Below are 12270 nucleotides of genomic sequence, written 5' to 3'. Positions count from 1 at the left end.
AGTCAAAATGGTTTGTCCTCTACTCTACGGCTGTCTGAGATGATGTCAGACATTTTTATGGCAATGTCGCCTTTCAGTCCAATATAAACTGGTCCTCTGCACTGCCAGACACCCCACATCTGATCTGTATTTGTCATTACAGTCTGAATGATGGTTTTGATTAAATCTAGCAAAAAAAAAAAAAAAAAAAGAAGGCAGTTAACAAGAATCCCTGTGTACAGACTGCCACATGACCTCCTAATAAAAGGTCGATATATTTAGAAAAGTGTAAAAACGTGTTAGTGGCAGTAAGCCTGGAGTGCAGTAGTATTAGCTGCACCTTTATCTTTAACTAATGCTCAGTATCTTTAGCTAATATTAATTTCATAATGTGAGTTTAAGGTTTATAGTTACCATACAGTATGTATATACCCAAAATATAACATTAGTAACATTTATATAGTCTGAGATTACATTATTTTAATTTCTTTTCTTTTTTTTTTTTAAATAATTTGTAAGTCCATCTTTATTTTTTTGAAATCCAGTTTACTAATGAGGTCACTTTTAAATGCACCAAAATGTTCCATTTGGTTCTGGTCAGGAGACTAGGCCATCTCTATTTACATCTCTATTGACATCTCTATTGACATCTCTAAAAACTCTTATGTGACCGTTTGGTTTACGTATTTATTTATTAGTAGTCTGACCAATGAATGAGGCGCCAGTGTTCATCATTTTAAACTGTTGTCATATTTTATTTAGGCCAAAGCCAAGGCGAAAACTAAGAAGACTGTAGTGTTGCATTTTTATTCTATTTATTTATTTATTTTTTGTTAAACTAATTAGCTTGCTCTACTCACTTTTGTTGTAGAGGCCACATGTAAACTATGTTACAGCGGTCTCATGGGAAGGCCCGGCGACTAATTTTAATTGCCGTTGGGGTCCCTATTTTCAATGTAGCTTCAAATCACTGCGCAATGTTGTAAAACAAATTACAGTTTTAAAAAAACAAAGAAGTATAAAGAAGACCGCTTACCATTTCAAATTTGGAGATAATCTGCATTCAAGTTGACACTTAACTCTTAAACCTTTTTTTTTATTATTTAAAGTTATCTAACTGGTAACCGTTAGCCTTATTAACGGTTGCTATGATTACGTGCACTGACGTCTCAAACTATTTCATTATCAGCCAATCAGAGACGAGTATTTGGGCGTTAATAGCGTAACTTCATGTTACAGTTAACAAAATCGCTTACAGAATGCGTCATAGAAAAATGGTCTGTAATTAATATTTAATGTTATGTTTTTTCACATTTTATTCTATTAATGGCATAATTTAAAAAAAATGAAATAAAAAAAAACACCCTCTGATTTCCCTACGTGGCCTAACTGCTGTTGAAGCCTGGCTCAAAACCTGGAATAATCCTGCACAATGTCCATCACCTGTGGTTTAACATGAACTTGCTAGCTGGTTTTGTAAATAAAAGATACCAAATTTCCAGTTAAAAAAAAAAAAATATATATATATATACCATTCCTCTGTTATAAATAGTTGCTCCACTCCTGACAACCATATCTTAACTGGTTAGTAGTAAATGTAGAATGTGCACTTTGTCTAATAAAGTCATATATGCATAGTAATAAATATTAAAAGGGGATCATAAAAAATAAAAACATGTACTACATTCACAAATAATTTTATTTTAATCTTTTTTTATACATTATAACCATATCCAACACATTTTTTTATATTATAATAAAATGACTCTTCTCCTTGCCATTTACATAAATCAAAAATTTGTATATTAAGACTGGAAAATAGTACTCCTGTAATTTTTGTATATAGCTTTGTACACATACAAGTGACAATGCATCCATTTTTGCTCTTAACGAATGCACATTTTGGGGTGGGAGGATTAAGAAAGGGCAGCCATAAGCAGAGAGAATACAAGTGCTCTAGCAAGACGGCAGGCTAGCAAGTAACACCACCACCATGTGATCAACACTGACCTGGGTTAAAATGTGAAAGTTTGACCTTTTGCACTACTTGAGAGGTCTGATGTGCCACTTGAAATGGGTTTGTACAAAATTAACCGGGTTAAATGATATTTTCAGTCTTTTTCAAAAGCAAGGCTCTAGGTTGATTTTGTCCAGAGAAAGCCTGGATCGCCACATGTAGCGGTAAACATAACCAAATACACTTCAGGGGAAAGTACGGACCAACAACAAAGAGAGAAAAAAAAAAAGAAAAAAAAAACCCCCTCAAATCAGCGTGATTGACATTTCATACCGACATTGCAGAGATTCAGGCTTTTGATAAAAAAAACACCAGCTAATCATCCCCATCATGGATTGGGAAATAAAATACACATACAGTATTAGAACAATAATAAACCATGCTATCATCCAATGAATACAATTTGATCTTTTTTTTTTTTTTTTTTTGCTCAGTGTCAGTAAAGACATTCTGGCATATAACAGACCTCCACCGTATATCCCTCCCATGTGAGACACACAGTGCGGGATGCGAATCAAAATGTTGAGGAAACAATGAGAACACAGCGTGTAGATCACTGAAAAATTAGAACATTCAAAGTACACTGATAAACTACTCATAAATGTGCACCCCCCCCGAAAAAAAACAAAACGATTAGCTATTGAGAAACTTCAGTAGTCATGAGACCCGTCTTTGGTTTATGACACTGTTCCTAACATGATCTTTAGAGTGATAGCAGATTTGAAAGAAAGTAAAAACCTCTTAACTCTACTCACAAATTTCTTATATTGGAGGTTAAAAAAAAAAAAGGTCTCTGCAAATAATATTTTGGAGTGAATAATTCGCCTTCAATAAAACCAATTGAGAGTTTGCAAGTAGATAATGTTTAGATTTCCATGTAATTTTCAGCCCAACAAATCTTCACAGTGGGTTTCTTATTAAAACAGTCCCACAAGCCATCAACTGTTGCCATAAAAAAATATTAATACAGAATATTCAACAATAGAAAAGAAGTTTGTCAATGCAAATTCAGCTGACACACTGGCAGCCCTTCAGTGCTTTACGTCCTCTGTAGCAGTGTTGAAAAGTGAGCTGCTCTTGACACTGTCATGGTGAAGCTGTGGTGTTACAGTACAATGACTCAAAGGGCCCTGCTGCTGGTGAGGAAAAATAAACCAAGGGGAAAGCCAAAACCGTTTTACCCAAGAGCAAGATGAGAAAGGTACCAATATGAGTGATGGCTTGTGTATGTACAGTGTATGCAGAGAGACCCAGAGACGTCAGGGCAGTGTGGGGTCTGATCACTCAGCGCCACGGGTGGGAGTACTGGGCTGGTTGAGGCCCATGGTTTTGCACAACCAGCCGGCAAAGTCCACTTCCTCCACCTCTGATCGCTTGATGAATGTGTGACTCTGTAGAAAAAAGGAAACCTCTGTTTGAACTTGTAGCATTATCATCATATAAAACTGAATAGTTAGCAAACCATCAGACAAATAATTATGAGGTCTGGGTTCCCACCATCAGCATCTTCAGGTCGGCCCTCTCAGCTGGGTTCTTAATCAAACTGCAGACACAAAGACACCAAAAAGGTTCATGAAACATCTCTCCTACTCTCACTGAACTTCCCTTGACACAGTTTGCAAATATTGTTGTGAGGGTTCAGACCAATTACAGGAAGTTATGGCAGGCTATCGTCAGAACCAGAAATGGAAAAATAAGCTCAATGACGAACATTAAGCAAATTTTGTCATACTGAAGTTACCGTTCTCAGTATAAAATGACATTACTTCAATCATTTCAACCTATTAGACATCGTTAAGAAATGTTATAATTAGAATATGATTTCTCAGAATGGAAAATAAAATATGTCATTTCCATTTCTCACCATTTTGTCACAAAGTCCTGAAAGTCACTGGTGAAAACACCAAGTGGCAGTTTTGGGGGAGGCTGAAAAGGAAGCAAAAATCAAAAGGTCATAAGTACGACAATTTAAGGTGTATGTTAATTATGTGCAAATTAGTTTTTTCTCAGACCTCATTCACAATGTAGTCCAAAAGTTCAAAGATGGCCATTGCAGGTCTACTGTCCATCCCATGTCCTGTGGAAAGGTTGTATGACGAACACAATTAAAATCTTTATGCATACACGTCTATACATACCCCTTTGTTGGTTAGTGTTTCATACCGCTCACAGGCCTGCCAGGTGGTCTAGGCCTCTGCAGGTTGGTGTGAGGCTCTCCCTCGGCTCCGTCCATAATGGCCCGTCCGAAGATGGCCTCCAGCTCTTTGGCGTCTGGTGGGGGGATGGGGTAGCGGCCTATCGCCAGCTCCACCAAGGACAGACCCATGCTCCACACGTCAGATTGAACAGAGTAGTGAGTGCCCTGCAGTCTCTCCGGCTGTTGAGAAACACATAACTACGTCACAGGGAAAGGGTAGAGCCAAGATGCCAGGCAGGAGTGAGGTTTGGGCAGGGACCGCACAGGAAGTAGAGGAGAGGAGTGGGAGAGGGGGGTGTTATGGCAAGAAAAAGGTGGGGTGTGGTTGGGATAAAAGGACAGAGAAGAATTTGGCAAGCGAAGAGCAGCTTTCGATCGTTATGGAGTGTGCAAGGACAGGCGAGCATGTGCCTCTACACCAGAGGTGCTTTGCGGGTCAAGAAAGGGAGTAGGACAGGACACACATGCAGTTTCTGGCACCCACCAGGTGTCTATGAGTGAGGGGAAAGAAGGACGACAAAGAGCGAGCACAGTTGCCTCCTTCACTGCCAAAGAACCCTTTCCTGGGCACAGCCCTCGGTTCTTGGCAGGGGATTGAGGGAGGGCCAGAGGAAGGGAAGGCGGAGGGCGGGACAAGTGAACAAGAGCCATGTGAGAGAAGTAGAGAAGGAAAGTGGGGATAGGGCCAGAGGAAAAGAGGTGGGGGCGCAGGCGTGCAGAGCTGACTCACCGACATGTAGGAGCGCGTTCCAACAAAGGAGTTGGCCATGGAATCTATGAGCTGGCCGCTCACACCGAAGTCACACAGCTTGATCTCCCCACGAGAGTTGACCAGGATGTTTGACGGTTTGACGTCTATATGGCAGAGGGGACGTGGACAAACAAACAAATGTTAATCATATTCACAAACAGACTCACACTGTGTCTTATCTTTCATTTAACACCTTACTATTGATAACATGGAATGATAGATTTGAGCTGAATATCTTAATGTACATTTTCTGATAGATACTGGGATGTGTGATACGTAAAGACAAGTTCAATGCATAATAGATTTAGAGGAGATCTCATTCAAATATTAGACTGCTCCATATCCTGATGGTACAAAAATAACTTAATTTACAGTAATGTGCAAAACATTTTAGGTGTTAGACAATAATGTTTTCAGGAAAGTGCAGCAAACAGAAAGCACCTAAATCTAATCAGGCCACCTACTGCCTACAAAAAGAGCACCAAATTTCTTGGAGTTGTTCCCACATTTCTGTGGATTTAAGCTATCTCAGTGTCTTCTGTCTCTTCATGTAATCCCAGACCAGCTCCATGTTGAGACCAGGGTTATGTGGAGGCCATACAATATTTTGCACGGCTTCTTGCCCTTTTTGTCCGTTCTTTCCGACTCTGACAGTTTGAGACTGTTGTCATGCAACAGAATAAGTTGGGGGCCAATAAGATGACTCCCAGATCACACTTTGTAGGAATCTAAACATCTCAAGTGCCAAAAATGTTTGCACAGTATATGTACATGTAGGGATGTGCACTATGTAGGCCTATCAACATATTCCTGTATGTACATCTGTGTCCACCAAATGTATAAGACTTTTTTCTGATGGATAGCAAAGACCTCTTATACATGAAAATCTTCCGTGCAACATATAATACTTGAAGCCAGACTAGAGTCTACAACAAGGGCTGCGGGTGGCATGCACAGCACCCACCAGCGCTTGCTTAGCCCCTGTTATAAACAAGCCAATTCATCACTGGGAAAACATCCTGCAAAATAATGGTGTAAGACTGAGCCCTGCAATCTGTCCTTTGTGGTGTGTGACCCCCTCCCACCGACCAAGGACATGTGAGGAACGACTGAGAAAGAGATGGCATGAAAGAGCAGGAGAACGACGGAGGGAGACACAGAGGGAGGGGTCAGCAGGGTGCGGCTGCTATATAATCACATCTGAGAGGCTGTAATTACTGCCTGAGCTCACAGACAACTCCATCCTAGAGTACCACCGACCCTGTAGCACCATGAAACTTCACTGCCCTATGCACGTCTGACCGCCCCCCCTACACAACAGCACACACCCATGACTCCCCGATAGTGTGCTGTGAGAAAATGGCCTGCATTAGACATAGTTATGCTGCGACTTATTAGTTCATTTGAACACGAAGATAATGGCCTTTTTTGCATCATGCAACAAATTTAAGTGATGAGGAACTTGTGACTAAATAATAGCTTGCCTTGTGTTTGGCATGCTAAAGCTCTTAAGATGTTGATGCAGTGGTGGAAAAGTATAATCTGCATCACTTCAAAAGCATGTTCTTTCATGTTCCAACATTAATACTGAAATCATATTTAGATGTAAATCATACAGTTACCCACAACAAATATCCAAAAAAAACCCATCTGCATCCTACTAATTTATGTTATGAGGTTGAAAATGCCCAAATATAATTAGGAGGGGATCTATTTGAAGTTTTAGTTCTTCTTCGCAAAGCATGACAAAGCAAGTCTCATATTATACACTCACTTGCCAGTTCATTAGTTACACTACTGAAAACAAATAGATTCTAATATAACAGTCCTGCACTAAATATTAGATCCACTGATTTAGCTGTGTTTTCATTTTGGAGGCAGTGGTTTGTGGTACTATTAAATTGTATTGTGTTGTATCGACACATTTCTATTATTTTGTTCGTCGGTGGTCTAGGCTAAATAACAGAAACATGGATTGACTGTGTTTAATTCAATCCAGTTTAACAGCACCACAAGCTATTCTCCAAATCAGCACCTTTCATCTGGCTGAATTTCACTGGCTATATATGTGTGTATACCATCACCATATTAGAAGTGCATCAAGATGAACTGTTGTGGCAACAACCCACCCCTCAAGTGGCATTAAGTGTATAGTGTAAGAAGGGTATACAACAATTTCATTATTTATCTTTTATATGCTACTCTTTTTACTCGTTATTTTTTATTCTGCCCTTTCTGTATGCTGTTGCAAACTGCAATTTCCCCATTGCGGGACAAATAAAGGTTTATTTTTATTCTTATTCTTAAATTGACAGAATTTAAATGACCAGTCAAACCTCAAATGGTGGAAGAAAGTAGGACAATTGCGACAGAAATTGAACATATCCGTTGCTTTCATCCAGCTTCTTCTCTACTGGTGAATCGAAGGGATTTGAGCTATTACGCAAAATGATTGCAGTCAGTTTAAGTAACTGCAATCAGGCGATGATGTAACAATTGTGAAAGGCCTACCAACTACAACATGGATGTATAAGAGAAGTACGCAGCTCACTTTAATGTCAGCATGCAACGTGGTGATAAAACCTTAACCAAATAATTCCATTAGCAACTCACTGATTATTTAAAACAAAAACAAACAAAAAAAAACAAACTCCATTTCAATGGTTTGAATGTTGCATGAGGATTTGGAGAATGAGGTAATTTAATGAGACTAGAGGCTGCCATTACCTCTGTGCATGATCTGGTGCTTCTCCCGCAGATAGGCTAATCCCCTCAACACCTGCAAACAAGAGCGTAAAGAATTCAAAACAAGCACACAGAGGGCGAAATCTAAGACGAGAGTCCATGTACACATTTTCAAGCTGATGCAGGAGTTGAGTAACAGGCTCTACGGTTTGTGACCAATGTATGACTGTAAAACACGCAGCTAGTTAACCAACACCACAAGAGACACACACACCCGAGTTTGCAAAAACATGTATAGTAACTTCTGAAAGTATCTTTTTGGTCCTGCCAAATTCAAACAATGTTTAAAATTACAAACACACCTGATCAATATATAATTGTTTTTTTTTTCCCCCAATAAAAAAACAACAACAAATACATACAGCTATGCTAACTTTTCCCAGGATTTCTTCTGGGATTCTTCTGGCTTCCTTAAGAACCTGGTCCAAAGATCCCCCATCCTGCAATAAATAAAAAAAATTTAATAAATAAAAGTATTGACATAAACTTGTATGTGGCGTTTGCATTATGTCATTATATACAGTTCTTTGGCTCATGCTAGCTAAGAGTCTTTGTCTCTCACCATATGTTCCATACAAATGCTGATCTCTCCATCGCTGTAAAAGGCCCCATAGAAGCCCACAATGTATGGGGAGTTGCATTCATGCAGCACCTGCAGCTCTCTGATAATCTGGTTTCTGATGGCAGGCTTGATTTCCAGGTGAATCAACTGAGGAGGGAAAAGGAGAAACCATAAAATGGTGCTGTGAAAAAGACACATGCAACAGATGGATTTGGATTATTCACGGACCTCCTTATATCTCATGATAGCAAATTTAAGCTGTGGCAGTTAGCATGACTAACATTTTGTGTTGTATTGACAATCACAGCACACACACCGGTGAATCTCCATTAAACTGGAATGCCAAGTCGTTTCCCATAAGTTGCAGAACTTTTGGGGGAAATGTCAACACACACGGACTACAAGCCTACAAGCTTGAGCTTGTTTGAATTGCTGCTACAGACTCTGTATGATGGCCCAACAACTTAACATCAATCTGAACCTTGGGGAAACAGCATTTTTTTAAGTGGTAAGTGTAAAATGCTAAACAATGACAGTTTTAAGTATGCAACATATTCTGTATTTTAGAGGCATTTACTCACACATACATAGGAGATACACGTGATATGGATTAGAAATGTCAGTATGGGCCTCATATTATGCTCATGTGCAATCATACTCAAAACTATTTCGCTACAACATGCTGCTCCTACACTCACAGAATCTGGGGTTACAATATGTAATGTTAGCTGTGCAGGTAGGAAGCAGTAGGTGGCAATAGTGAACCTCCAAGCTAGTTGGCCAACCCAAGAAAGGTGCAGGTTAGCTGTCGGCATGATACATTTTATTGAGATGCATCATCTCATCTCGGCCTACCCCCACCTAGGAGAAATTCAGGTGCAGCTTGAACTTCAACAAGATGTGCCAACCCATTGAAAGAGCACATAATGCATACCAGAAGCATGTATTATGATGCTACCGTGTTTATTTGTGCAGAGACAGACTCTGAGATTATTTGGGTCCAAATACAAGCTGCAGACAATCACCAAATCGCTGCCATTGCATGCCACCCTAGGTAAAGTAAATGCTACCGTCCTAATGCAGAAAGCTAAACACTGCACCAGTCATTTTAAACTGAAGACGCTACTTGGGTGAGTGCTGAAACGTCTTCAAGGAAACCCAACAAAACAAGTTGCCTTTCTTTTTTGGATAGAGCACATAAAGATTTGTGCTTGGTCCAACAAAAAAGGGTAACTGGACCGCCCCTCAGATCCCTTTAGGTTTTTAAATGCATGACAGGGTACTGAGACAGACTTCTGACAGTGGAAGTAAACTTGTCAGCACTAACCGATAAGACAGCCCATGTGCTGCTAGCACATCACCTCAGACTATTTTTGGCATTTCCTTTCTGAAACCTTTTCTCACGGAAAATACATCGTGTATCGTTTAACGGCAATAAACTATACGTAAATAAATCTTGATTATATATTTTATAGTAACTATGTTTCCTTTTATGACAAACTCATCAAACCAGTTACACGCCACATTCGGGACACTTTCCAAAACTGCAAAGCATCAATGTGAGATTATATCACTGGTCTTATCCAACAACAGGTTATAAGAAATTTAAAATGAACTGCATGTGTACATTTTCCTGTACTTGTGATGACTCCTGATGTCTTCAGTGAGAGGAATGTCCTCCATTACACAGAAAGACATGCAAACACAGGACATAATCTTAACTATTCAAATTCTTAAAACCACGCTGCATTTTGACACGTCACCGCAACCTTTTCCATGCACCAGCACAATTAACAAATGTCAATTCTCACCTTTCGGGCCATGACCAAACCCGAGGGCTTGTGGCGGACCTTGTTGACCACCCCTCCGTTCCCGGCACCCAGCTCACATATGGGGTCAAAGTCTTCATCCTTCAGCTCCCCAACCTGGGCTTTCTGGGTGAGAAAGGCTTCCAGCCGTTTCCTCTGCTGTTCGTCCAGGTCCAACTCGCCAAGTTTCTTCTGTAAGGCTTCAAGGTTGGCTCTGTGAGGAGGAGGAGAATATTGCTTCAACTGTTTGATAAACAATTTACAAGACATTTCATCTGAGCCATCCTGAAATGCTGGTGCATAAAATCACCTATGCAGTGAGAGTGAACTGTATGTATAAAGAAAATAAATCACTCTGGTGGTACTTACTCAGATGCAGCATCAATGGTGTTGGAGGTGGCCTGTCCCTCCCCAATAGGCGTAATGTTCAGGGGAACGGGTCTTCTTTTGGGAGCCATTGCAATAACTAACCTAAACGAACCTGTGAAACGAAGCACTAACCTGCAGTGAGCTCGACAGCTTCTCGTCTAACCTTTTTCTAGTGCGAAAGTCTGTCTGAAAAAGCAACAGGATCAGCTCTAGGTGGCTAGTAACTTGGCTAGCTAACGTTAGCAAAGTTAGTACACTTTGTGTGGCATGTCAGTTAGTTAAGTTTAATAAAATGTATCATGCCGATGCGACCTTTAAAAGTCAGATAGTGTCCCCTGTGCTTCTTTTTGGCGTTAACACATTTCTATTATTCGGCCTCTTCTGGGTTATCTACCTGCTGCTACTAGCCATTAGCCACCTAGCAGCTACTAGCTAGCGCCAGCTCCTGGAAAATTCGTGCCCTGCGTCTCTCAGCTCTAATGTGCAGCCTCGGCTCTCAGCTTTCACAAGACAACGGGGCCGCCGCGGTTTTATCGGCTGCAGCACCGGGACACAGAGTCGGCTAGTTTTTCCCCGCAAGCTGGACGACAGCGTCCGAATAAGAAATCCCTCCCAGTTCGGAGTGTGCGGCTCTGTGGCGGCGGAGAGAGAGGTTTGGTTCTGAGTGCTGGTGCTTTGATACAGGAAGCAGCAGCTGCCTACAGCATCAGACCTGTGTGACACCCACAGGGAGAGCCCTTCCTAAATAGCGCGAGACTGCCTGACAAACTGATACGAGATATGTTTTTTTTAAAAATTGAATAATAATAATCTTATGGAGGATGCACGACATCTGCAGTTTGTGATAACACCACCGGTATGCTGCTTTTAATGAGGCAAGCGGCACAGTTTAACCATCTCTTATCCGCCCTCTGCAGCTTTCTTATGTGTTTAATGCCAGTCGGCAAACACACAGCAAAGTGCATTACCGCCACCTACCGGCGACAAGTGGGAACTGAAGATTTACTATGTATATGTGTATGGGTGAAGATTAAACTACACAAAACTGAAATATAATTAAAAAATATATATATTTGTTCGCAATTAATTATTTAAAATTGGGTAAAATTTGTCGAAAGTCATATTATTGTGGTATGTCGGTATCAAAATAAAAGCCTGTGGTCTTACCTTTTAACTGATGATTGTATTGCTGTATAAACTGTGTATCATACACTATTTTGGGTAAAGGTTAAGGATAACTATATATTTTTATATTTTTAACTTTTCAAAATGATAATGGCCCTGACCACAGTCCACTGAGAATTATCTCAAAAAGAAGAAATTAAAGAGCTGGTCAAAGCTCAGATATGAATGAATTGCTGAGAGGTTCTTAAAACAGGCAGTAAACGCAGAAGAAATTTTGCATTAAAGCTGATGTCAAAGACGGATGGACAGTTATGTAGAATAAATTATACAATAAATTATTTCTGCTGAAGAGCCTAAGGATGAGCTTTTCTTCAGAGATCATTGCATCTATCTGTTCATTCATTCATTCATTCATCTTCTGTAACTGCTTATTCCTGTCTGCTTGACCCTATCCCAGCTGTCATTGGGTGAGAGGCGAGGTACACCCTGGACAGGTCGCCAGTCTATCGCAGGGCTAACACAGAGAGACAGACAACCATTCACACTCACACTCACGGCCAATTTAGAATCACCAATTAACCTAACAAGCATGTCTTTGGACAGTGGGAGGAAGCCGGAGTACCCGGAGAGAACCCACGCAGACACAGGGAGAACATGCAAACTCCACACAGAAAGGCCCAGTCGGCCCATGGATTCGAACCTGGGACCTTCTCGCTG

At 40.5% G+C, this 12270-nt stretch overlaps 1 protein-coding gene across 1 annotated transcript; it reads right to left on the bottom strand.

Moving 5' to 3' along the window:
• Positions 1 to 1660: 1660 nt before the first annotated feature.
• map2k2a (mitogen-activated protein kinase kinase 2a) lies at positions 1661 to 11176 on the bottom strand. Its single transcript, XM_084548788.1, has 11 exons — positions 10429 to 11176; positions 10063 to 10273; positions 8252 to 8398; positions 8052 to 8129; positions 7672 to 7723; positions 4924 to 5048; positions 4160 to 4373; positions 4009 to 4073; positions 3861 to 3922; positions 3494 to 3539; positions 1661 to 3387 (listed from the first exon to the last, which is right to left on the bottom strand). The coding sequence occupies exons 1-11, from the start codon at positions 10515 to 10517 to the stop codon at positions 3277 to 3279; spliced, it is 1200 nt and encodes a 399-aa protein (XP_084404914.1). The 5' UTR covers positions 10518 to 11176; the 3' UTR covers positions 1661 to 3276.
• Between the last annotated feature and the right edge of the window lie 1094 nt (positions 11177 to 12270).

The sequence above is a fragment of the Chelon labrosus genome (assembly GCF_963514085.1).
Source record: "Chelon labrosus genome assembly, chromosome: 7".
NCBI lineage: Eukaryota > Metazoa > Chordata > Actinopteri > Mugiliformes > Mugilidae > Chelon > Chelon labrosus.
The sequence above is the reverse complement of the archived record's forward strand: the minus strand, read 5'-3'. Positions and strand labels throughout refer to the sequence as shown.

Excerpts from the sequence above, each read along its gene's own strand:
- map2k2a (XM_084548788.1), bottom strand. The coding sequence starts at position 10,517 with ATGGCTCCCAAAAGAAGACCCGTTCCCCTGAACATTACGCCTATTGGG. Across the intron at positions 10,274-10,428 it reads ACCATTGATGCTGCATCTGA|AGCCAACCTTGAAGCCTTAC; the intron begins GTAAGTACCACC and ends TCCTCCTCACAG. Across the intron at positions 3,923-4,008 it reads TGGACTACATTGTGAATGAG|CCTCCCCCAAAACTGCCACT; the intron begins GTCTGAGAAAAA and ends CTTCCTTTTCAG.